General features: G+C 39.9%; 2 protein-coding genes across 4 annotated transcripts in view; one reads left to right on the forward strand and one right to left on the reverse strand.

Moving 5' to 3' along the window:
- The window catches only part of adamtsl2 (ADAMTS-like 2), a 30,978-nt gene extending 18,634 nt beyond the window's left edge, over positions 1-12,344 (reverse strand). The window contains exons 1-10 of the mRNA XM_048189339.1: positions 12,224-12,344; positions 8,960-9,062; positions 8,482-8,624; positions 7,588-7,663; positions 7,257-7,359; positions 7,028-7,173; positions 6,808-6,931; positions 6,623-6,703; positions 4,395-4,570; positions 3,626-3,947 (exon numbers count right to left, since the gene is read on the reverse strand). Of these exons, the coding sequence (XP_048045296.1) occupies positions 3,626-3,947; positions 4,395-4,570; positions 6,623-6,703; positions 6,808-6,931; positions 7,028-7,173; positions 7,257-7,359; positions 7,588-7,663; positions 8,482-8,624; positions 8,960-9,061 (1,273 nt within the window). The 5' untranslated portion in view covers position 9,062; positions 12,224-12,344. The remainder of the gene's footprint in view (positions 1-3,625; positions 3,948-4,394; positions 4,571-6,622; positions 6,704-6,807; positions 6,932-7,027; positions 7,174-7,256; positions 7,360-7,587; positions 7,664-8,481; positions 8,625-8,959; positions 9,063-12,223) is intronic.
- A 9,919-nt stretch (positions 12,345-22,263) lies between these two features.
- Positions 22,264-26,957, forward strand: mymk (myomaker, myoblast fusion factor). 3 transcript variants are annotated; one of them, XM_048189342.1, is made up of 6 exons: positions 22,264-22,627; positions 23,585-23,699; positions 23,917-24,065; positions 24,569-24,685; positions 24,803-24,980; positions 26,333-26,445. In XM_048189342.1, exons 1-5 carry the CDS (start codon positions 22,493-22,495, stop codon positions 24,947-24,949), a joined length of 663 nt encoding a protein of 220 aa, XP_048045299.1. In that variant the 5' UTR covers positions 22,264-22,492; the 3' UTR covers positions 24,950-24,980; positions 26,333-26,445. The 3 variants fall into 3 exon arrangements, with proteins under 3 accessions (XP_048045299.1, XP_048045298.1, XP_048045297.1); XM_048189340.1 differs by having other exon boundaries at positions 22,266-22,627; positions 24,803-24,943; positions 26,333-26,957; XM_048189341.1 differs by having other exon boundaries at positions 24,803-26,449.
- The last annotated feature ends 326 nt before the right edge of the window (positions 26,958-27,283 follow it).

The following is a 27,283-nucleotide window of genomic DNA, read 5'->3' on the forward strand; positions in this document are numbered from 1 at the left end:
TAAGTGCCCAGGGATATACACTGCTCTCAGCGAGAGCAGCTTGCCCTGGGCCCACAAGAGGTAAAGCAGGCATGACTGCAGACCCCCTGATGGTTAATGTAGGAGACCGATGTGTTGTCTGTCCGGACAAGCACATGATGGCCCCTCAGGTCTGGGAGGAAGTGTTTCAAAGATACAAAGACAGCCATCATCTCCAGGCAATTTATGTGCCATGAAAGATGATGACTTCTCCACAGATCCTGTGTTAAGCAACCCTCCAGGATCACTCCCTAGCCTGTGAGGGAAGCATATAAGCATCCTGAGACAAATCGGTGCCAATAACATAGGACCTTGGGACAAGAACCAAGGCTTCTTCCACATCACCAAGGTACGAAAACACTTGCGCGTAACCTTGATCATGCGGAACGGGTTGCCCCTCAGGGAAAACCCCTTGGTCTTGAGCCACCACTGCACAGGCCTAATGTACAGCAGGCCAAAAGATATCACGTTGAACGCAGCTGCCATCAGACCTAACAGTCTCTGAAACTGTCTTACAGTGAGTGACTGGCCTAGCTTTACCTTGTTTATGGCTGCCAGGGTCGACATGATATGAGCAGAAGACAGAATTGCCTGCATCATCTTCGAATCCTATACCCAGGGGCTGGGAGACACACCCAGAAAAGTGGTCCTCTGTAATGGAGAAAGCACACTCTTCTTGGCATTCAGCTTTAACCCCCACATCCTTCATATAGATGAAGACGACATCTCGATGCCAAACTGCCATATGCTCTGATTGAGCCAGAATCAACCAATCATCAATATAATCGGGTATGCGGATGCCCTGGAAAGGAAGAATCTGAGACTGGTAAGCTTCACAAATAAGCAAACCCGAGGAATATCCTGTGCTGTGGAAGGATGGATACATGGAAGTATACATCCTTGAGGTCTATCGTGATTCGTGATGAACCAGTTCTCAGATCTGATGAACATGCACTTGCCTGACCTGCTGCCATGTATGCCTTACCCACTAAGGGTATTTGCCGAATTTGTTCTGCATGGCCTGGTGGGTAATGTCGGGCCCTTGAGGGACAATGCCGTTTTGGGGGAGAGATAGCTTGCAAGCATCTGCTCCACCTTAAAGTCCCTGTAAAGTCATTTTAAAGTATGTGTTCTGAGTTTGTCACACCGCAGAAAAATGTGTTATTAACCACCCAGCCAAATTTAAATGATTAAAAAAATCTGCAAGTAAATGAAATAAGTTATCAAAATCTCGAAAAAATAGGCAGCGCTCTCTGCTCTCAAACGCTGGGGGCGTGTCCGCTGTCGGCGCTGAAACCACACCCACTCGCGAGAGCTGCTGTCTCAAGTTACTTGTCTAATGAGTCAATCAAACATACTGATGCATATAAAAAGAATCATTTTTAGAGGGTTGCAAATTTTAGTAGAGTTACTGTGGACTACCTTCATAAGCAAACTCAGCAACTTACACTCATTGGTGGGCACGAACTGCCGACTGTTGTCGAGTCGACAAATGACGGCGCCGCGAGACGAGAGGATGAAGGCCAGGGCGGGAGAGACTCTGTCCGGCCCCATATATCATCGGTTATCGGTGGGACGGTAGGAAGGCCGAGGCGGGAGGGGGGCCGAGGTCTGTTCAGTCACATTGACCAAAAACAGCGGATTATCTGTGAATCCCAGCTGTCTGATGAAAGTTTGTAAAATTATCCGGTGTAGAACGATCACTTTAGAATCCTTCATATCATTGTTTTAGGAAATTTAAATAAGGAGACCAAGCATATTGTATATTAAAACAACCATGTAATATGCATTTGCGTGACGAAGGCATTACTAGCTAAATGTGCAAAGGGCTGTATAACTGTAATGACACTCGAGATTGAGCGAGTGAACCGCTGTAGAGTTAGAGGAGGTGCCACGCTCGGTGCGTCATCGACAGTTATATAGTGTTAGGGGAGGGGCTATGCTCGGGGGTCCAAGTGCGTCATCAGACCCCCGTTTTAGCTCCGCCCAAAAAATCCTGAGCAGAGACTTGGTGAAAAACTGTTTAACGCTCTAACTTCACAATTAAGCATTACACAATTCACAGACTTTGTAATGTGTTTCAGCAATACATTTGTAACATTTATAAAGTGTTTAGAAAGAATTCTCAGAATTGACTTTACAGGGACTTTAAGCATCGCCCTATACCTACTTTTTCAACCCCATAATCGATGATTAGTTGGAGACATGTGGGCTGAAGACAAGGGCAGAGAATGGTTTCCTCCACAATCTTGACACCTCATTGTGGAGATCAGGAAAAAACGTCAGGCCCCGACGTTGAGGTTGCACTTTGCTAGGCAGGAAGCTCTCATCAATTTGCTTTGAGGATGAGCGCCCTGCCTCTCAGCTAGCCAGTCGATGTTTAACTAAGCACGAGTGACAACCTCCAGAAGCTCCTCATATGCAGAAGAGTGAGGTGACGAGTCTTCAAACTCTCCTGCCTTAATGATGGGTACATCCACCTCCTAAAAGCTGCAGCCTTCACTCAGGGTGGAGAAACGTGAGCGTCCTTCCGACACCTGAGAGAAGGCACTAGAATTATTGGGTGAGGGCAGAGAAAAGGTAGCGCCCATCTCTAATCTCTCCGATAGATCCATCTGCGTGCTGTGGCCATCTGCGTAAGACATACAGTTCACACAGAGCACTTGCTGAAGGCACAAAAGCTGACATTGTTTGGTCCGTGTGCAAAGTAGCTTCCTGGTCGTGAAGTCACATGCCCCGGGATGATGTCCCACCATGCCATTGGACTGATTTTACATGTGCTTCAAGACGCAAAATGTTTCCACGTTATGTTCCCATAGCGTTGCTACTTCCGACGCAGCGTGAATTCCTTCAAAAGGGAATTTTTTATATTTTTAAAGGGAAATAATGTAAACATTTGCTAATTAATTTATATCACAAAACTGAAAATCACACGCGTCTTACCCCATAACATTTTATTGATTTATTTAAAAAACTAAAAGTGTCATTCATGTAAAATACCAAATCAAATATTCCATGTAAATACATTTTGATAATTTAGTTGATGAATTGAATAAGACATTTGACGCATAGTAAGTTTTAGTATTTTTTAAAAAAAAAAAAAATTAACACATTTTCTAAAAAAGCATGCATTAAAATCATCAAAAGTGACAGTAAAACTTTTATGATGCTACAAAAAGATTTCTATGCTGTTTTTTTTTTTCTTTTTTTCTATTCATCAAAACATCCAGACAAAAATGTATCACAGTTTCTACAAAAACATTAAGCTGTTTTCAACATCAGTAATAATAAGCATAATAAGAATTCAGATTGGATGATACTGTTCAATTCTAATAGGTTATGATGAATAATGAAGATAATAAAATAATAAAATATTCTAAAATATATAAGAAAATAATTACAAAATAAAAACTCCATATAATAGTAACAACATATCACTTAACTTTTCACTTTAAGATGAAAGGTTTTTTTTTTTTTCTAAATAAATTAATGTGTCCACAAATCCCTCATTAACAAATAGACAAACACATTTAATACAATCTCAGATTTGATTCCTCATTAAAGTAAGAAATGTATAGACAAATATGGAGTAAATTAATATATTTACCTGTATACTGGACTGGTGTGTTGGCATCCTGCTCACAATCAATGTTAGCTGTCTTGTACACTTCATTGGTTTCCTGGCCAGGCTTTTGTCCTTCCACAGCTCTGGGCCCAGTGGTCTGTACCTGGTTCCCCTCCATCTCAGGAACTGCCTTATCATACATGCTCTCATTATGATGTAAAACACTCCCAATTTCTACAGAAACCAGACTGGATCCTCCTTGAGGGCCTGTGTAAATGGGGGGCTGGGAGACAGAAGCCATAGAGTCCCTCATCACCGTGTACTCATAAGTAATGTAAGGATTAGGGCCATTTTGGTTCCAGACCTTTAAGGGAACAGACAGAGCAAACATGTCCAACAAATAAGAGACGATTAATACAACTATGTTATGATAATATCCCATTTTACACTTTCAGGAAACAATATATAAATATTCTGGACTAACTGCTGTTCTGTTGCACAGAATCATGCTCTTTTCTGTAATAAAAGGGTACTGCGGTTAAAAAAAAAAAAATAAATGGTCATAATGTCCAAAGACATTTCTGAATACAGAATTTCTCTTTTTGAAATATTGCATCATCCCACAATCATCCCATAAACCCATATTAAAGTGAAATAGTAATTCCTCCTGGGACAATGTATCAGAATATTACCATTTATGCAGAGTGAACCATTAGACCTTTGGCCTGCACAAAGTCGAAGCCATTGTTAGCCAGCCAGTGAGATTACCCATGAGCCCTTGGCGGCGAAGGGAGGACCACGGCTACAGTACCAGAACATTGATGGGCTGATCGATGGGCCCTTTAGCCACGATGTACTCGATCCCCGTCTCATACACATCTGTAGGCCGCCGGTATTTGAAAACGGTCCCTGCTGCATGGAAGTTCTGAGGGGTGTCCACTTTATATGCACCGTTGAAGAAAAAGTTCCCTGCTTGGTCAGTCACAGCTGGAAAATAACAAGGGTGAACTGTGATGGCAAAATCAGATCATTCCATTGACTTTCTCATTCAATCTTGTTCAGCAAAATGAATGAATCTTTATTCAAGTAATTTTGTTCATTGGAATGAAGTTAAATACAAAGTTCTGTCATGAAACTCTAGATGGCGCAGGCTAATAGGCCCTTAACTCAACCTGCTTGCAATCACATCATTCTCTATAGAGCACAGCTGTTTGGTTCCTGCTATAACAGAAGCCAATGAGGTCATGTGCGCAACCTTCAAATACTTGGTCAGCATTTGCGTAGCATTGTACAAGCAAGCTTTCAGAAACGCTCCACCTTACCCAGCTCTACTTGTATAGATCTGCTACAGGTAATTCATGTAAACTATATTGTGCACCAGCAGCATGTCTTACTTGCTCACAGCAGCGTGTTGTGTATGTATTGGCAGTAGCAAGTCTCGTACTCAGGCACTCTGAGAGTTGTCATGACAGAAAATGTTACATATTCTATATATACACTGCTCAAAAAAATTAAAGGAACACTTTGGAAACACATCATCTCAATGGGGAAAAATATCATGCTGGATATCTATACTGATATGGACTGGGTAATGTGTTAAGAACGAAAGGATGCCACATTGTTTGATGGAAATGAAAATGATCAACCTACAGAGTACTGATTACAAAGACACCCCGAAAATCGAAGTGAAAAATGATGCAGAAGACTAGTCCATTTTGCTGAAATTTCATTGCAGCAACTCAAAATGGTACTCAGTAGTTTGTATGGCCCCCACGTGCTTGTATGCATGCCTGACAATGAGATGGGGCCCTCAGGTCACCCTCATGAAGTCAGTTTCTGATTGTTTGGTCAGAGACATTCACACCAGTGGCCTGCTGGAGGTCATTTTGTAGGGCTCTGGCAGTGCTCATCCTGTTCCTCCTTGCACAAAGGAGCAGATACCGTCCTGCTGATGGATTAAGGACCTTCTACAGCCCTGTCCAGCTCTCCTAGAGTAACTCCCTATCTCCTGGAATCTCCTCCATGCTCCTGAGACTGTGCTGGGAGACACAGCAAACCTTCTGGCAATGGCACAAATTAATGTGCCATCCTGAAGGAGTTGGACTGCCTGTGCAACATCTGTATGGTCCAGGTTTCGCCTCATGCTACCAGTAGTGACACTGACCCTTGCCAGTCAGTCAGAAAAGATGAGTAGGGAAAAAAATGTCAGTGGCCTCCACCTGTAAAACCATTCCTGTTTTGGGGGTCGTCTCATTGTTGCCCATCTAGTGCACCTGTTGTCAATTTTATTAACACCAAAGCAGCTGAAACTGATTAACAACCTCCTCTGCTACTTAACTGACCAGATCAATATCCCAGGAGTTTAACTGACTTGATCTCTATTCTATGAAAGCGTTCCTTTAATTTTTTTGAGCAGTGTATATATATATATATATATATATATATATATATATATATTGTATATGCACATAAAATCTATCCAGCATTGAAAATAAAGTTTATTAACTGTGATTGTGCGATGGGCATTTTGCTTTGTGCCAATCCCACACCACAAACACACAAAATAAAAAAAATGCTTGTTCTAAAACTTAGATTTCCTTGTAAGTTCAGAAAGGGCTATTATGAATAAATTACTAGGGTAATTATTTCTCTTAAGAGATTTGCATCATGGAAAACCTGGGCTTTCACTTGACATTGTAGATGAAGTATGAAGTATTTATCATACTTTGAAAGTCCAGCACACAGTTGAGCATGCAAGCCATTCAAAGAGCCTGTCCCAATACCAAACGTATTTCCAGTATTTGGCCCAAGCATTTCAGTGAGCGTGAAGACCGCAAGTGTGTGTAGAACTTTTGATTACCCTTTGGGACACACTTGTAAAAATGCAAGTAAAGTAGCTCACATAGCTTTATTTACACATTTTGTATACTTTGCACTTCAAAATGAACTTATAAATGTCTGTTCATGTAACAGACAACATACAGAAAACATAATTCACATGCTATACCACTCTGAATGATTCACAGTACAGTTTCTCACCCAGGATATCTGCAGACTTCTTCCTCTCTATAATCTGGATGTCCCATGATCCTTCTGGGATTTGTGTTATGAAAGAATAGCCTTCAAAGAAAGAGTTCACTTAATTAGGATTCTAGTTCCTTGATGAGTTTACTCAGAACCATTGAATAGGAATGCCATTCTACAAAACACTGAACTGACATTACCTAGACTAGAAGCCCCACGGCGAAAGTTCCCAGTAATACGACTGCAGCTGCTCCCATCTCCCTGACAGACACCGCACTTATCCAGGGTGTTGGGGGAGAAGAGTACACCATCGCATCCAATGGGCTGCAAAGTTACACATCAGTAAATAAGTTAAGATCACATGCATGAGAAAAGAAATATAAGAATAAATCATAGCCATATACAGTATAAGCCTCTTACTTCACATCTCCCATCGACACACACACCCCTGTAGTTGCTGTATTTGCAAGACGTTCCATCCCGTGCAGGTACCATAAGCTGCCTTTGACCATCAGAGGTGGTGCAGTGCAGGTCACATGGATTACTGGAGATATGAACGTAGTCATCTACAGGAATATAAACAGGGTTCATTGTTTCAACGTAAATGATACCTTCACAGCACTGCTTCGTTAATTAAAACAGTTAATACCAGGATAGAGAGGTTTCCAGTGGTAATTTTTTCCATTGTAAACCTGAGAGTTGAATGACCAGCACTGCTCTTCTCTGAAGCTCCTTCCTGTAGAAGGACATTCCTGTAATTCACAGAAATACAGTCAGTTGAAAACAACTGAATATTGTTTTTGGTTGCCACTGCACAATAGGCAACCTTAAAACTGACCAAAAAGAGCAAATTATGCATTTACAGTAAGCCTCGGGTGAAAGTGGAACATGAGGCTCGCTGTCAAGTTAGGCATCTGGGATGCATTTCTGTGCACTGTGTATGTGTGTGAGGAAAGGAAAGACAGATACTGTGAGCTGACCTTTACATTGCAGAGATGATACTTTTTTGCATTGCCTGTGCACGTCATGTTGTCTTTACCAGTTGTTGTTTTCTTTCTTTGAAAGAAAGATATATTGTTTTAGTTTAGTAGCAGTTGAAAACAACAGGACATTTTTTACACTCAAAGTTTTTTCCTTTTTACTGGTGCCTAATAAAAAATAAAATGATTTATGTTTAAGGATTAGAAATGGTACCAGGAAATAGTAGAAAAGTGCAACAAAAGCATTGAATTTCAGCAGGCTAACTTGTAGAAGCCCATTTTCGATGTATAAGAAAAAAAAATCATGTTTTGGTAAATCATAATCATGTTATAATTATGTTATAATTATGACAAAAAGTGTTAATTTTGAGTTACAAAGTTATAATTAAGAGATAAAAGTTTGAAAGCATGAGATACTAAGTCAAAATTATGAGACAAGTTAAAAATGATGTCAATGAATTGAATAAAGTCAAATTTTTTATGTCATAATTATGACTTAGTATGACATAGTATGACTATTTATCTCATAATTATGACTAGGACTTAGAATCTCATAATTAATATCTCATAATTTAAACTTTTTAATTATGACTTGGCTTTTATGTCATAATTATGACTTAGTATCTCATAGTTTTGACTAACTTTTTATGATTTAGCAAAGCATGACTTTCTTTTTCTTATGTGGTGGAAATGGGCTTCCATACTAACTAGCTAACAAGTTTATGTATTTCATAGGTGGGGCAGCGGCAGGGAAACCCTGTGCAAATGTTCTTCCCATTATATTTATCTCACCGTTAAATATTACCAGCTTTAAATACAGTAACTAATTTTTTTTTTTTATAATAGATGTCTAGGTATTATAAAATGTAATATGATAAGTTGTTGTTCAATTACCTTTGTTTTAGACAGTGTCTCTCCTGTGACATGACGCCTCCTCCACAGGTACGTGTGCAAGCGGTCCATTTTGTCCATTCTCCCCACCAGTATGTGATCACCTCCAGCCCGTCCTCTAGACTGTTAGAGGCAACACCCTCTTCCTTTGGAAAATAAAGAGTTCATTTAGAAAATGAACATTGGAGACCAACATCTGCTGCGAGCAGACTATAACATGTCTTATATTTGTAATATTTGAAATAGGGTATAACAAATAAAACTGCAAAAATAGTGATGTTTATGATAAAAACAAAAGAAAAAAAATGGGATAAGTAAGGTTTGTGTGGGGTGTGTTTCCAATGGGTAAGTAAGGAGTGTGTGTTTGTGTGTGTTTTACAAAAATATGAAAATTTGGTGCTCTGATGGCTTTTGATTTATCATCTTGGGTTTTGATTTATCATCACATTGCATAAAAATTAACAACTTAGAACATTAAAACCTGTCCTCTGCTTGAGAGATTGCCCAGAGATAGAGCCAGCGTTGCAAGACCAAGCAGCACCAGACTGCTCTCCGCATACTGGGCCCTTGACCAGATCCCCATCCTGTAAGACATGAATATTTGGAGGAAAAAAAATTGAATAGCCTCCAAAACATAGGTTTAAATAGTTCTCTACAGATCTAAAAACAAAGGAGTTTGTTTCAGTTCACATCTGCTATATGTTCTGAGGATATCTTTGAGTAGATGACCGTGAGAGTATATAGATCATTTAGTGCCCTAGGCAAATAGATAATACATGACAAAAAGTTCTATGTGTGTGTGGTGCAGGTATTCCCTACGTTGTGGATACCAAATGATAGGTATGCAAGGATAGTAAAAAACATTTTGTTTTTTGTTTTATGTAAAAAGATGTAGAATGTTTTTTCTATAAGGGTTAGAGTTAGGGGATAGAATATAAAGTATGTACATTATAAAAATCATTATGTCTATGGAGAGTATTTTTGTCATATAGCCCACCCCTATTTAGGTGAATCAAAGACGCTACAGATAGCTTTTTTTTTTTGCACTCAAAATCCACTTGGCTTAAAAATAATAGCACACATGCCCTTTCAGTATGCATAAGCATGATGGCATTTCTGTGGCAAGAACACTTGAAATGCAATGAAAGGATGTATAGCTTGTATTCAAGTGTCCAGTGATGCAACAACGTACACACTTCACTGCATTTAGATTTTTAAGAAGACCATAACAGTGAGCAAAAATCACCAATCACACAAACTTCTCCAGTTCTCCTCCATCTCATGACTTCTCATCAGACCTGCACCTCCAATTAGGTATAGGCTCCTTAAAGTAAGCAAACAGATCATCTCACTCTGTTTGCAGTCTGGCTTTTCCTGGCACTAAATATTGGTGACAGGTGTCTTAAACTACCCACTGGAGCACCTGGAGTTCATTATCCACCCCAGACACAGCTGGAGCACCGCCAGCTCGCCAAACACTCGTCTCCCACAGACCACGCGGCGAGGCTGCGACGGCCGAGACAGACCTTCCTCTTCTGTGCTTCCCAGGCCACGAAAGAGAGTAAACACAGGCTAACCCCCTTCCCCCCTCCCCTGGGGCCTCCGCTCAAGGGAAGAAGGGTGTTTTTCTTTCCCTGGCAGCAGACAGACAGCAGGGCCATTCCCCATTTGGGGGGGCAAGCCCTGTCTGTGAGCTGGAAGCAGACTCATCCTTCTCTGGAAGAGCTTCTGGTCACAGGGACCAGACGCAAGGATTCCTCAGTTTTCAGCAGCCTTCAAGTGTAAAATCAATGTTGCAGCTTTCTATCAAACAGGTGAAAGCTACAAACTCACAGCAGGTCAAGCATGTGAGTGCTGAGAGACCAGCAGCAAGTGTTGTGACACATTTATGCAGATGAAACTGAAATATTGAGAGCGGTACATTTACATTTATGCATTTGGCAGATTTTATCTAGAGGGATTTCAACCTATGGAATTAATCCCTCTCCTATTTTTATACACATTTTTGTGACTCAACCTGAATTTATGGAATAACAGATATTTCAGGACATATAAGTTTGATTTCTTTATCTACCTAATTTTTTAACATGGACGAAAGCTATTTCCTGTGAATGTGAGAGAGATTTTTGATTTGTTGGTATATATATATATATATATATATATATATATATATATATATATATATATAAATTAGGCTACTAGAAGTATAACAGTAAACGGTAAAAAGTGCAGTAAACTGTAAAAATATTTGTGCTACATTATGTGTTTATAATTTACAGTCATAAATTCAATTAACATGATAACAAATACACTCAAAAACTCAATTTCTCTTGTTTCATAAAAACACATCTGGTGTTATCTTTCATCTCATTAATCAACTGTAGTGAAAATAACCTTGTAAGACTTCAAGGGTTAGTTCACCCAAAAATGAAATTTCTGTCATTAAGTTCTCACCTACTTGTCGTTCAACACCCACAAGACCTTCCTTCATATTCAGAACCAACAGATCCATATTGTGGATCAGATACCCTAGGATTTCATCAAAAATATCTTAATTTGTGTTCCGAAGATAAAAGGTCTTATGGTTTTGGAACGACATGAGGGTGAGTAATTAATGACAGAAATTTCATTTTTGGGTGAACTAACCATTTCAGTATAAGGGTTCATCTTGTTGAAAACATTTTTTCAACAAGTTTCAACAAGATTGTTTTGTACGTTGTAAACTATTTTTTTCTCAGCAGAAGCTGAGAATACACATGAAAATCATTTCAACTCTAACCGATATTTCATGTTCATATATTTATTTATTTAGCAAGTAGCCTAAACAAAATAATGTACAGTCAGCTGGCCATTATTGCAAATTAGTAAAAAGGTGAAACAGAAAACGTACTTTTGAATTATTGAGCTTACTTACGGAGCCCTGCACACACACAATAATATAGATATTAAGAGTTTGTTCCTCCATTTTGGTTAAACCATGGCCACCTTGCACTAATTACTTCACTCATTTTAATTTAGTTACATCATGGGAAATATTTCTTAATTCACGGCCATGATATCTCAGTACTTTTTAGGGCTCTATCTTTCCCATTCATTTGCTTTGGATGCTGTCCACTCTTGAGCTGCACACTGATTTCTTGTGGTTCCCCTCATCTATTCATCATCCATGGTGATTTATTTATGTGAGTAGCTATTTTCAAGTCTAATATCAAATTCATTTCCATCTTGCTTTACACATTATCAAAACCACACATTAATTTTCTAGGGATTTTTCAACTGGATGCTTCAAAACATGACAGACTCATCAGAGCTAAATATTTTAACTTAAGTAGACTTTTCAATAACAAATAGCTTACAAGAGCTAAAGCACAATTTTCATGAATTTATTACAGAATTGATCATACAAAAAGAACAATTTTCTACTTTGGACTTAAAGTAAGCCTCAGCTGTTCTCTGCAGCTGGACCCAAAAACAGAAAACAGTGCCACAGTACTATCACATGATATAAATATTTTTTTACTGAGTGACCATTACTTTCACTTTATTTCACTGTCATCCAGCTCTTTGCATCAGCAGAGCAGTCACCACTGTTTGTTTGGGTTTGTGGAACAAGTGTCTAGTCTGCTTGGCTTCCCATGCACTTTCCCAAAACATTCAGCACTATTCAGCAAAATGGACACACACAGAGAGAGAGAGAGAGAGAGAGAGAGAGAGAGTCAGTCACACAATAAATATTTGCCCTTACCTGCAGTCCAGGGGCAGTGTTGGAGCTGAGTGCTGCTTGGACAGTGTGGGTGGTGCTGGTGGTGGTTTCTAATGGTGTGTTCTGAGGATGTGCCTTGTAAAGAGGGTAAGGTGTGCTCCTGCATCCCTCCTCTCCTCCTTCCTCTCCTCCTCCCTCCCCCTTTCTTTCCTTCAGTCCCAGCAGGAAGAGAGTGGCAGAGTTTGGGAACGCCTACGTGAAAACACTTTCCCGGCTGGTGCCAAGCTCATGGGCTGCCGCTGCTGTGTGGTGGAGCGGAGCCACAGTGCCATAGACTCAGCCAAGCTGCTGTCTACTGGTCTCCACTTGCAGACAGACAGAGAGGAAGTTGTCGTTTCCCACAGAGAACCCCCCACTCCCCCCCTCCCCCCCCACACACACACACACCCCGTACCCCTCCTCATCACATCAGTCCATTCATCCTCCCCACACACACTTTATCTATTCCAGATCTTCCTCTCAACCTCTCCTGCTGTACAGTAAGTCTGTCTTGTGTGCCAAATCACTACAGAGAGACCCATCAATATCACAGGCCATAATGTAAGAGCACTTAATGGGAATCCTGATAATTATGACAACAATGAGTACAATGACAAAGATGGAGATTGGTGTCTCTGAAAAGAAAATCAAATGGTGACTGAGCAAACTAATGAAAAAAGAGAGTTCAAAATAAAAACACTGCAAAAACTGTATTTTTGTCTCTTTTTAGTAATTAACATTTCTCTTTTTTCAGGTTTTTTCATGTCACTGTTTTGTTTTTTTGTTCATTGTAATACCAAGTTCTGTAATGAAACTCTATATGGCACAGACTGGGTCCTTAAAGGTGCCCTAGATTCAAAATTTGAATTTACCTTGGCATAGTTGAATAACAAGAGTTCAGTACATGGAAAAGACTTCCGGAAAACACGCGGATCTCAACATAACACCGACTGTTACGTAACAGTCGGGGTGTACGCCCCCAATATTTGCATATGCCAGCCCATGTTCCCAACATTATGAAAGGCATTAGACAAGGGCAGCCAGTAACGTCTGGATCTGCACAGGTGAATCAACAGACTAGGTAAGCAAGAACAACAGCGAAAATGGCAGATGGAGCAATAATATCTGACACGATCCATGATAGCATGATATTTTTAGTGATATTTGTAAATTGTCTATCTAAATGTTTCGTTAGCATGTTGCTAATGTTAAATGAGGTTAAAGTTACCATCGTTTCTTACTGAATTCACGGAGACAAGAGCCGTCGCTATTTTCATTTTTAAACACTTGCAGTCTGTATAATTCATAAACACAACTTCATTCTTTATAAATCTCTCCAACAGTGTAGCATTAGCCGTTAGCCACGGAGCACAGCCTCAAACTCATAGAGAATCAAATATAAACATCAAAATAAATACTTTACTCACATAATTCGAAGCATGCATACAGCATGCATACAGCATGCATGACGAACATCTTGTAAAGATCCATTTGAGGGTTATATTAGCTGTGTGAACTTTGTAAATGTGCTGTAATATAATCGAGAGCTCGTGTGGCAGGGAGCACGCGAATTAAAGGGGCGGCGCACTGAAAAAATCAGTGCATAGTTAATGATGCCCCAAAATAGGCAGTTAAAAAAATTTATTTAAAAAAATCTATGGGGTATTTTGAGCTGAAACTTCACAGACACATTCAGGGGACACCTTAGACTTATATTACATCTTGTGAAAAAAGCATTCTTGGGCACCTTTAAAGGGTTAGTTCACCCAAAAATGACATTTCTGTCATTAATTACTCACCCTCATGTCGTTCCACACTCGTAAGACCTTTGTTCATCTTCGGAACACAAATTAAGGTATTTTTGATGAAATCCGAGGGTATCTGAACCACACAAAGCCAGCAATGTCATTGCACTTTTTGAGGTCCAGAAAAGTAGAGAAAACATGGTTAAAATATACAACGTGACTAAATTAGTTCAACTTTAATGTTATGAAGCGACAAGAATACTTTTTGTGCACAAAAACAAAACAAAAATAATGACTTTATTTAACAATTTGAACCGTCATACGTAGTGAACGCTGACTTATTATTGGCCGGATCCTGTGTCAGCATCACATGTATGCGTCGTGGTGCTCACGTGTTCAGCCTCGGCCAATAATGAGTCAGCGCTCGGACGTAAACACGGAAGCCTGCATTGAGTTCACTATGTATGACAACGGCTCAAATTGTTGAATAAAGTCGTTATTTTTGTTTTTGCACACAAAAAGTATTCTCGTCACTTTATAATATTACGATTGAACCACTTTAGTCATGTTGTTTATTTTAACCATGTTTTTACTACTTTTCTGGACCTCAAAATGTGCAATGACGAGCAGCAGCAATAATCAACAGCAGCATTAATATCAGCAGCAGCGTGGCAGATCTATTCTTCCAAGACCAAATACATTAACATTGTCATATCCATTACCATGCTAAACTCTTCTGAGAGCTGTCATTATAAAATTTTAACACACACATGTTGGGTTTCCATGTTTTATGGGGACTTTCCATAGACATAATGATTTTTATACTGTACAATTTGCATGTTCTAACCAGTAAACCTACCCCTATAAGCTGTTTTCCTCATGGGGACCTAAATGTCCCCACAAGATAAAGCATTTCTTGTATTACTATCCCATATTACTATTCCCACAACATAGGGAATATATATATATATATATATATATATATATATATATATATATATATATATAATTGGAAAACAAAACAAAAATATTGACAAACAAAGTGATTTTTGCAGTGTAATAAAAGACTCCAAGACTAAGAGGAAGAGAGATGGATAGAATGGATGGAGAAAAAGACTTGGGCAGCAGAGGCAGATAGTTGAGACCACCATGCCTGTGCAGTGTGACGTGTACATTTATAGACCACATGTTCTCTCAGTTGCCTGTCTGTCTGCTCTGTACATTAGGGACGGTTCGCTACACTTATAGCTCAATCAAACACTCCTCTCAACCACAGATTTGTATGGTGATAGACATACTTCAGGAGATTTGCACAGTCTGGAAGTCTGGAGGAATGGTTGCTTTTTAAACGCCTAAAATTACAAGGCAGAAAACACAGGGAAAATTTGTGTGTGACAGAGAAGGAGAGAGATCCTTCAATATTCCTAAGGCAAATGGCTGTGTAGGAAAAATGCTCTTGTCATAAACACACAAGAAAATAGAAGTTTTCCTTCATTCTAAACTGGGGATGGAAACCCAGGTGTATTTTGTGGAAAAAAAAAAGTTGGGAATGAATAGGCAAAAATAATTCTCTCTAACTAGCTGTCTAATGTACCACACATGAATGCATTCACTACATTCATAGTCCAAACAAATGTTCTTCTCACACGAAAGGCATGTTATTAGAGCCTAGAGCAGGGTCTGTTGGAACAATGAATCAGCTCTGCTATGCTAACTGATTGTAAGCTACACAGATATGAGGAAATAAGCAGACTTGCATTTTAAAGTGCAAGTGATCACTATCTTTGAACAGTTTGTTGATGTTATAAAGGAAACATATTTTGGTATAGTCAACCTAAATATCCTAATGCACACTCCTGGTCTGTTTTTGAATTATTCATGGTTATTGATTATTATTGGTTACTCCAAAGGGGAAAAAAGGTTTGTCTTTGTAATCTTTAATAAAAATTAAAGAAACTTGAAAAATATGCCCTTCCTCTGAAACCCCTGTTGTCACTTAGGCCACACAGATTATTTGGTTAATGTTAACCAAAAGCTAAATACACTTAGCTGTTTAGGCATTGTTTTCGGTCTGGCTCCATTCTGGTATGTGATTTTAAACATGTTTTGTGCAAACCCTTTTACAAACAGAATGTTTTGTAGTTTCAATGTAATGTTTTGAAAGTCAAAGAGTTATTACATACATTTTCTAATTTTCTGAGAATAAACATGGTATGATATTTTAATTTCAATTAAAATATGTAAAATTCTATTTATTTGTTTATTTAATATTATATTACATATTTTATGTGAACCTTTAAAATGTAATGATGTTGAAATCACCTCAGTTTGGGACTTATGTTTGATATGGATAATGTTTCAGAACTGTTGAGACATCATTAAAAGAAACACTTCCTTTATTGTATCTCCTGATAGTTAATAATTATCTTTTTTCAGGCACTCATTTCAAAGATAACATACAGACTTTTTGTCACAGATCCCTTGTCTCCCTGGACTACATTTCCCATGGTCCTCCTGTTCTCCACACCTGCACTCACTTCCCTCGTCATCTCCCCTTCTTCATGGATCACCTGCACCTGGACTCTATTATCAGCACTCCCTTTATATTGCACTCACTCCCTTCACTCCTTGTCCGTTCTCTGTTCAGTTTTGTGTATGTTTGGTGAATCCTGCCTGTGTTATTTGAAGTAAAGTGTCTATTACTGTGGAAATCCGTATCTGCCTCATCTCTCTACCAGCATACCGTAACAGAAGAACGGACCAATACTGACTGGATTTCCACAAAAAAGGAATGGATACTTTCCTCTGCTCCCTGGCTCCAGCTTCTCCCATGCCTCCCACTTCCATGACAGCCGGAGATCGTCTCATCGGGCTCCTACAGGTTGGTCGTTCACTGGAGAGGTATGTGGAGGAGTGCGTTGAGCTTGCTTTTCTGACTGACTGGTCAGACGCTAATTTGATCGCCCTGTTTCTGGATGGACTGGACGACAACACCATCCGTTTTGATGAAACTGATTATTGTTTCTCCTTAAGCGACACTATCAATTTAATTTTGTGGTTAAATGGCTCCAAATTCCTAGTTGAAAAGGTTCAGGATGAGTGTTTGTTTCGTCCCGTCCGTCCAGAAACACGGTTGGCCGGGCCAGTTAGTCAGCCTCCGTCTGCCTCCGCATACCCCTCCAGTGGACTCCCTGACTGTTCTACGCTGGACCCGCACTCCTCCGCAGGGTCCAGAAAGCGGAGGAGGAGGAAAAAAGCTGCCCCAGTTTGTCATGAACCTGCCGCTCCAGCCCTCACCAAGGAGGCTCCAGCCTCACACGAGCCGCCATGTGATGCGGTCTGGCTTATAGACTTTTGGTCCGAGCCCATTTCTCCAGTCTCCACCGAGCCAGTATCTCCTGACCTCTCCGAGCCAGCAGCGCCAGTCTCCGCCGAGCCAGCAGCGCCAGTCTCCGCCGAGCCAGTATCCCCAGTCTCAGCCGCCGAGCCCTCAGCTCCAGCCGCCGCCGAGCCAGCCGCTCCAGCCGCCGCCGAGCTAGCCGCTCCAGCCTGTCACGAGCCCGCTCCAACCACAAACTTTGAACTGTTTATCTCCTCGCTGGTCTCCAGCCCAAAAACTGTGTTCCCTCCCTGCCTCCCTCTCCCACCTCCTCCCATTTGTCTCCACACGTCACCTCTACCTCAAGCTCCTCCGTCCAGTACTCCACCTCGGTCCTATGTTCCATTACCCCCACCTTGGCTCCAACCTCCCTCGTCTCCACCATGGCTTATCAGTCCACCAGCTTCACCAGTCTCCATCCTTCCTCCGGTCAAACATTGGTCATTCATCAGCCTGCCCTCACCTCTGGACTTCACTCCTCCGTATTCACTCCGTCCCTCCGTCCCTCAGTTCTGTTGGCTTCTTCACTCCCTCCTGTTCTCCCTTTGTTGTCTGTCGTCCTGCTTCCACTGCGGCCTTCTGGAGCCCCGCCTACGCCTCGGTCGGCAGAGCCACCGGTATCGCCATGGTCCGCCGGACCTTCAGCGTTGCCTGGACTCCATGCCTTTTCAGCAGCCCAAGACTCCTGACCCGCCGTGGCTGTCCGCTGAGCCTGGCCCGCCATGGCTGCCCTTGGTCCCTGACCCTCCATGGCTGCCCTCGGCCCCTGACCCTCCATGGTTCTTGGACCCGCCCTGGAGACCTCCACTCCAGTCTGCTCCTCCCCCTGCACCGGCATGAGGTCTCCAGGGCGCCCACCCCCCCCCCTCCCAGTTGTTCCATCTATGGCGCGAGGACGCGCCTACCGGGAGGGGGGGGGTAATGTCACAGATCCCTTGTCTCCCTGGACTACATTTCCCATGGTCCTCCTGTTCTCCACACCTGCACTCACTTCCCTCGTCATCTCCCCTTCTTCACGGATCACCTGCACCTGGACTCTATTATCAGCACTCCCTTTATATTGCACGCACTCCCTTCACTCCTCGTCCGTTCTCTGTTTAGTTTTATGTATGTTTGGTGTATCCTGCCTGTGTTATTTGAAGTAAAGTGTCTATTACTGTGGAAATCCGTATCTGCCTCATCTCTCTACCAGCATACCGTAACACTTTTAAGTCAACAAAGTTTAATCCATCCAAAAATACTCATGCCTTGGACCAGAGAATCTCAGCTAGGGATCCAGATGAGAGTGCAGAAGATTTCAACAACTGTGTCAATATAACAATCCAGCTTATGAGTTTGTGTCAGAATTTCACTGAATGCGCTCAAAGAATTATGGAACCTAAAAAGAGTTGAGAACACCTGCCTTTGAAAGTTAAAGTATACTTAAAATTATACTTGATGTAGTAAGTATACTAATATCAGTAATGTTATAACATCATTTTCAACACACTCAAATGTATCTAATATGATAAAAAGAGCTGCATTACCTCATACTCATGAAAAGCGGAAGCGGCGTCAGTGACTGTGTCATAATAAAAGTTGCGCAATCGCTCCAGCGGCCCCGTTCAGCTCCCACAACACTCGGTCCTGCTCTGCTTCATATTACAGTAACATTAATAATCGCATCCATGAACATGATTTCTTCCCGAGTCCTATCCCAATTCTTTTTCACCAGCTGTGAAGTGAAGACCACATGTCCCAAGATTCTGCGCTCAAACTTGGCGTCATCAAGCTACGCCTTTGTTTTGAATAGGCCTCTAGCGACCTCTAGTGGACAGGAATCTTACATAGTGCACCTTTACTTATAGCACATTTATTCGTTTATGAAAGTACACTTTGAAGTATACTCTCAGTAAACTACTAATTTAGTAGTTTTATACCGCAAGTACTTGTGAGTTTTCTTTAAGTGAACTTATCATATTTCTATTTATATATTATTTTTGCACTTTAAATATACTACTATGTTCCTATTTAGGTATTAATTTTTATAGTTGAAATATACCTTTAACTGTACTTTAAGTAGATCTGAAGTAAATTCCTATGTATACTACCAGTGGACTATATAAATATAAAGTATATTTCTGAGAAGTACATAAAATTAGTATACTTTCTTATTTTTAGTTTAACCCTTAAATGCATACCTCGGGTCTTTAGTGACCCGGGACGTTATTCACTACCCTCCTCCTCATTCATTTTTTAAAAATAGACATCAACCTTCTTGGTATTCCTCAATCAATTCATTATAAAGAATATAACAAGAAGAAAATCATAAAATTATAAAAGAATGCGTATTTTTGTATTCATTTTTTGTAAAAATTGTATAGGGTCGCAAACAACCCGAGGTATGTATGAGTGTACGTGTATTTTTTCTGCACAACAATAATTGAATCTTAGATGACGGAATAAGTGCAATTCACCTTTATTCCACAAGGTGGAAATGTCTGATACACAATGCTGAAGTGACGACTCATTTAGACAGAAAACGAAATAATAAGAAAAACATGAAATGGCTCAGCGATTTACTGCAGAACAAGTACTGAACGCAATCAAATATGACTGTAACTGTTACAGGATGAATCTGGTGAAGCTGTTAGCGATCGAAATATTGATTTTGAAGATGTTGAAAATTATATAGTTTTGAGAATACATTTGAGATCGCGAATGGGCTCATTTCGTGACCTCAAACATAAAACTAGCCCATTATTTGCTGAATTTACTGGGAAATGAGCTCTGACGGGGACAGTGATGATGGCATAAAACATCTGCTCAAACTGAGCCCTTTCAAGTTCCAAAAGGTAACAAAATATGATTTATTTCATTCTTCTGTAATTGTTACTCTAATATCAGAGGAGTTTTATATTATCGCGACAGGTAGAGATCCTTCCGTGTTAGATATAGATTCGGGTCAATAAAGACCCGAATATGTAAGAATGATTGGCGAAACAGTCATGCATTTAAGGGTTAAAAGAGGTATACTAATGGCACAATTGAATACACTTCTTTTTTCTTTGTAAGGGTATTAAAGGTGCAGTGTGTAAATTTTAGCGGCATCTAGCGGTGAGGTTGTGAATTGCTCAGTCCACTGCTCACTCCTCCCTTTCAAAGCACATAGAGAAGCTATTTGGCCAACACGGGACAAAGATGTCGTCATCTGAGACAGAAGAGAGTAGCCAATCAAGCAATGAGGTTTCCTCTTACTTCTAACAAAGAACAGTCTGTGCTTCTAATAAACCAGACGACAACTACTACTACTACTTCTTCTTATTCTTCTTGCATATTCAATGTAGCGACAATGCAAGGTGCCTCTAAAAACACCAACGAAAAAGAAAAACAACAACATATTGATGAAATGCGCTCCATTTTGCCTATTTAGGGCTACTATAGAAACATGCTGACGCAAAATGGCGCCTTAACATTTAAGGGGACCCCCGGTGTATGTAGATAGAAATGGCTCATTCTAAGGTAATAAAAACACAACGGTTCATTATGTAAGGTCTTTATACACCACTGAAAACATAGTTATGTATATTATATTGCATTTCTGTAAATAGATCCTCCTAAAATTTACACATTGCACCTTACACCCTACAACAAATTTGACTTTGCAAGGCCAAATTCAGCAACAGTGCTACACAAAAATGTGGCCACAACGAGATGGACGAGTGAAAGCAATGATGTTGCACTTTCAGCATGTGACCCCAAATGTGACTCCTCATTCCAGGACAGTGACTGGTCAAGAAAGAGGACTCTTCTGGAAGTATCTGAGGTTTGCAATCTCTCTGGTGTCTTGGAGAATCACGTTACAGAGTCACTTAGAGAATGTCGGGCGTGAGGAGCGCTCAGCACACTGCACCCTTTGTGTTCCTCTCGCAGGTGCAACAGCTGAGAGAAGAACAGCTGTGAGTGACCAGCCACAAAGTCCATAGCAAGACTCTCCCTCGTGCTCAAAATAACAAAATAAGGAGTTTCCTAACTGTTGTGGACTGTGTGAAGTCTTATTTAGAAAGTCGTTAAAGCCACATCAAAAAAGCCACAGGATACAGAAGGGTAGTCCCGTGGTGCTGCAAGAACACAAGCATTTACAGTTCATCTTGCTGCCATTTAATGTGCTAAATTTCAATAACTCTAGTTTAAATTAGAGAAACGTAACTAAATCACATCTGTTTCCTATTGATTTAGAGTGAACAAGTTTTTATGTCTTTTCTGCCATTTACGCTGAACTAAATGGTTGCTGATGCAGATCATCTGATGCTTGGAGGAGTTTTTGACTTTTGGAATGTAAATATGGACCTTTTAGATAAAATGTTTCAGGAGCATAAAATAATAGATTTCAAAGATATAAAAGACATATTTTGACCACATGAAATGTGACCAGTACAAAGTGAGAATTTGTTCTTGGGTTCCCCTTATTCATTTAATAGGTACATCTGGTATGGGTCTACGCAAGACTCACTGGTCTCAAACACAAACATCTTAAGCCTACACCTTACCATAACCATTCACATTTTTCTGCCCTCAGAACCACATTCACGTCAAACACAGATTTGCAATGACGCATACAGGTGCTTTCGCGAGGCCAATGTCAATAACCCAGAAGAGACAGCTGTTTCTATAGCCACTGCTGAGGATCGATTCACCCATGAGAAGCTCAATGTCTGAGACTCAACACATTGCCGTCCAGACTGACCAGTATAAGAAAAATACATTTCAAAGAATTCTCTGTACGCCCAATGGCGCGCTAGAAATTTTTTTATGCCTGGTAAAACCTTGACTCAGCATTGACTCTGTGATTGCGGTTCCATAGATTGTGAAGTACCATAAATGGCTTCACTTTTGTCCCGCTGCTGTTGTTCTACAATCCCAAACATGTGTGACAGAAGCGTGCCATGTGATTGCAGGCCTCTCCCAGTCTTCACGCAGACAGCTGCTGTTCTGATGACAGTGCGCATACAGACCTCTCTGAGCCATTTAAACTTTAAAGATCCTCCAGAGGAGGTTGTGAGTGTGTGAGAATCACTTCTTTACTCTCTCAGCCGCTTCTCCAAAAGATCTGGTGGTTTGAAACAACCCTGTTTTCCACAAACCCTAAGGCCTTTTATTTGGGTCACAATGGGAGCGTTTATCGCCAAGATGTTGCTGCCCACCATCAGCAGTTTGGTGTTCCTGCCTGCAGCCAGTGTGGCCGCCAAGAGGGGCTTCCACATGGAGGCCATGGTCTATTTCTTCACAATGTTCTTCACAGCGGTAAGAGAATGGGTGCTTTTATAGATGTGTACTAAAAAATAGCATTATATTTATTCAATATACAATATACCCTAATATACAGAACTGAGAGATTTCAGTATCTTTTCAGCTTGTGTATCGGTCATTTGTAATGATATACTTATGCTACAGGGGCCCTTCACACAGAACATGGTCTTATGTTCAAAAACATCAGATGTAGCACAACAACATGGTAGAAAATTGGTAGAAATTTTTTTTAAAAACTAGAACTTATTTTTCTTAAAGTGGTGCTTGTGTGTGACACTAAAAAAAGCTGTGAGACGTGGCTAACTTTACATAGAAAAACAATATAAAAATGCAAAAAACCCAACATAAAAAAGACAGGTATGATATTTTCATTTCAATTAAAGCAAAATTTAGGTTTTTTTTTTTTTTTTTTTACTCTGACATGCCATCTTAACAAGGTGCAGTTCAACAATTAAACAGGAAAAACAATTAAAAAGGATAAAAAGGATCATATATATATATATATATATATATATATATATATATATATATATATATATATATATATATATATATATATATATATATATACATACACACACATAAAAAAACATGGAAAGTTTCATGTAATCTATTTTAGAGCCTTTTAAATTAAGCAGATACCTATCTATCAAGGTGACTTAGCAGTCATGTGTTTTCTCCACCTGATATCACTTGATGGAGTTTGGGTTCCTTGCCGCTGTCGCCTTTGGCTTGCTTAGTTGGGGACACTTGACATTTGATATTCAATAGTATTCTTGACATTTATTCAACAGTGCTTCTGATCTGCCTGCATTGACACTATTATTTAAGAGCTGCTGTGCAGCCAAATTATGTACCAGTTATCAATGTAAAGCTGCTTTGACACAATCTGCATTGTAAAAAGCGCTATATAAATAAAGGTGACTTGACTTGACTTGACTCTGTTCTCAGATATACCATGCATGTGACGGTCCGGGCTTGTCCATTCTCTGTTTCATGAAGTATGAGATTCTGGAGTACTTCAGCGTGTATGGCACAGCTATCTCCATGTGGGTCACACTATTAGGTGAGCAAATAATGGTAGCATCTCCATTTCCTAATCTAGAGCAAATCTCAATGTTTTGTAAAGGTATAAATCTATTTATAATAAAATACACATGCACTCCCATGGGTCAAACAAATTGATTTAAAATATTATTTTTTCGTGAGCAGTGAGACAAGTGTTTACATCTTGCATTCCGGTGTGTCATGTAAAGAATATGTGTCCATTTGCTCTCATGCAGCACTGGGAGATTTCGATGAACCCAAGCGCTCTTCGCTCACCATGTTTGGTGTGTTGACTGCGGCTGTAAGGATCTACCAGGACCGCTTGGGCTACGGCATCTACTCCGGCCCAATTGGAACAGCTGTTTTCATGATAACAGTCAAATGGGTGAGTCTGAGACACATCAGATGCAGTTCTTACAATAACGCATTTGACAAGCTATGTCTACATTAATCCACATGCATTTGAAAATGGCAATACTTTATCTTTAGCAACACTGTGCAAGTGAATAGAACATAGCTGGCACATGCCGGAATAATAGGTGTAATGTGCGTCACATGACTTAATGTGTCATCATTTTCAAATACTTGTTTTCACAATCCACAGTTCAATGCGAAAACAATGTTTTCAAATGTATTCACACTGAAGAGCGTCTTTAAAAAAGCAGTTTTTACAGAACAAAAACACCATCTCAGTGTGGACAGAAGCAAAAAACAGAGAAAAATATGTTTTTTAATGTATTAGATTCATGTAGTCGTAAGAGCGGAGCTGAAATAAGCTTGATGAGGAATTGTATTTTGCTCATATTGACAACATGGAAACTCAAGATTTTATTATCTACCGCAAATGCATTCACAAGGTTTTACAATATTGTTTTTTCATTGTTCCAGTTACAAAAAATGAAGGAAAAGAAAGGCCTTTATCCAGACAAAAGTGTTTATACTCAACAAGTGGGGCCAGGGTTCTGCTTCGGTGCTCTTGCTTTGATGCTTCGCTTCTATTTTGAGGTAAAAATATGATGCAGCTCTTAAACAGCTACTGCAACTGGAGGAACACATTACACAATTTGTTAGAAAAGCATGTTTGCGTAACTGCGGTAATGACTTGCTCATTTACTCCTGCAGGAGTGGGACTACGCTTATGTCCACAGTTTCTACCATGTGTCACTGGCTGTGTCCTTCATTCTGCTGCTGCCCAAGAAGAACCGCTATGCTGGGACAGGACGCAATGCAGCCAAACTTAACTGCTACACCCTCTGCTGCTGTGTATGATGCATCTTTTTATCTGAGCGAAGCTGTAGAGGTGCTTTCCTCACCCTGAAAGCTTCTTTAAGATGACAAACAGTCTCATAGTGAGCATTTAAAGGGATTGTTCACTCAAAAATAAGAATTCATGTCATTATTTGTCCCTCACATCATTCCAAATCCGTATAACTTTCTTCTGTGGAACACAAAAGGTGAAATTTAGAGTGTTGTTCATAACACAACTTCAGTTAGAGTGAATGGAGATTCGATCTGTTGAACTTGAAAAAGGGCATAATAAGGACTATATAAGTAGCATAAAGTGGTTCATAAAATATGTTATATTCCAAGTCTTCTGAAGTCGCTTTATGCGAGAAACAGGCCATGAAAGTCGCCATTCACCAAGTCTTCATATCCACCCTAGTTCTTCACGGTGAATTCACGAGAGCTCAACAATGCCCGGTTTAAGAAAAACCTTCTTTTGAGTCAGATCTTTTCAGTGAATCAGTTGATTCAGTGCACAAAATTGGTCTGAATAATTCTGCCAGGAATTCAGGAATATCAACAGACTGGAGGAGGAAAATATCAGTGTATAATGACTTAAATTTCTACATGTATCTGACTGCGTCCTTCAGTACTATAAACCACGCTGCTGCAATTACACCTACTGCTACAAGTTACGCCCCCTGCAACAAAACAGCCAATTAGGGAAAGTGATCAGAGCCAATGCCCTGATAGTTACTGATGTCATCATTAGTACCGATCTTCTTCTACTACACTTTTCTCTGTCTTTTATCTTCACTATTGCCACCAAGTGATAAGACATGCCTATCGTATTAAGGCAGGAACACACCAAGCCGAAGGTCGGCCGTCGAGCAGTTTTTGTTTGTCGGCCGACTCAGTTTTCTCAGTGTGTTCTGTACTGTTGGCTGAAGTTGGTCCTCGTCTGCTTTTTTTCGGCCGATTCGACATGTTGAATCGGCATCAGAGCTCATCGGTCCGTCTGGCCATCTGATCATTCTGACTGGCTGTTCAGCTACTGCCACCTGCTGGTACGGAAAGGCATTTCATCTTACATAGGCGCAGAACGGACGTGCTACTTGGCCGTCGGGTGTCGAGCGTCGGTTTGGTGTGTCAGGGCAATTTTGGACCCAGACGCTGAGCCAACTCCGCAGTCTGCTTTGGTCACCACTAGTACGTCGGCGTCGGCTTGGTGTGTTCCTGCCTTTACAATAGAATAGGTCACAGATGGCAGAACTCATCCTGTTTGTTTTCACAGAAGAAAGTTATACAGGTTTGGAACAACATGAGGGAGATTAAATGATAACAGAATTGTCATTTTTAAGTGAATTATACCTTTAATTTCCCAGAAAGTGTCCCTCATGTTAATCACACTCCTTTTCTCAATGGCAGACATCACAACCTCAGATGAAGGAAAAAGCACGGACTATCTGGACTACTTCTCAAAAACCCTGGATGCGGACCTGTGGTCCTGGCCTGCCGTTACACAAATCCCGGCCACGCACCATGTAATGCAAGAAACTGTGTCTGTTAACAGCACCCTGAAAGTGAGGACAGTTATACGACCTCCCAGCAGGCCAAGTATGCCTTGGACAACTTATTCATAGGGAGAGCATGATGCCCTGATAGTCAAAATCACTGAAAAGATACTGAAACATATGTTTAAAGACTAAAGCAAGATAAAGACTGTGACAGTGAAGACTATCCCTATGACAAGGAGAGTTCATCTGAAAAGAAAAGACCAAGACTAAAACTGGATTTGACTCCTCAAATCCAGCTGGAAAGTTTATGAGTCACAAAAAAACAGCAGACACATAATCTATCCAAAAAGAATAAACTGTCTTTCAAAGGTTCCTCAGTAGGGACCACTTGTCTATGTACATTTAAGAGACTATAAAAGAGGTCATTTAATTCTTTATATTCATCTGTTTGTGCCAGACAGGTCAGACATCATCTGGGTACAACTAAACTCTAAACTTAACATATAAAGAAGGTTTGATATACAATATAATAATATATATATATATATATATATATATATATATATATATATATATATATATATATATATATATATGTGTGTGTGTGTGTGTGTGTGTGTATTATATTATATTATATTATATTATATATATATATATATATATATATCGGTGGATGGTTTTTAGAATTTGTTTTTATGTAAATATATTTATTTATTACACTGTTTAATTTAACTGTATCTATTGTTGTTTTTCATATTTTTCTCATTTTTAAATAAAAGTTTTTTCATTATTTATTGTAGTATTTATTTTGAATAAGTCTGTTTGTGTACATTCAAGGAAAATTAACTGTTATATTACAAGG

The sequence above is a fragment of the Megalobrama amblycephala genome, linkage group LG4 (genome assembly GCF_018812025.1).
Source record: "Megalobrama amblycephala isolate DHTTF-2021 linkage group LG4, ASM1881202v1, whole genome shotgun sequence".
Lineage (NCBI taxonomy): Eukaryota > Metazoa > Chordata > Actinopteri > Cypriniformes > Xenocyprididae > Megalobrama > Megalobrama amblycephala.

Coding starts and splice junctions, on each gene's coding strand:
- mymk (XM_048189340.1), top strand. CDS start 22,493: ATGGGAGCGTTTATCGCCAAGATGTTGCTGCCCACCATCAGCAGTTTG. Junction 22,628..23,584: donor TCACAATGTTCTTCACAGCG/GTAAGAGAATGG, acceptor CTCTGTTCTCAG/ATATACCATGCATGTGACGG. Junction 23,700..23,916: donor CATGTGGGTCACACTATTAG/GTGAGCAAATAA, acceptor GCTCTCATGCAG/CACTGGGAGATTTCGATGAA.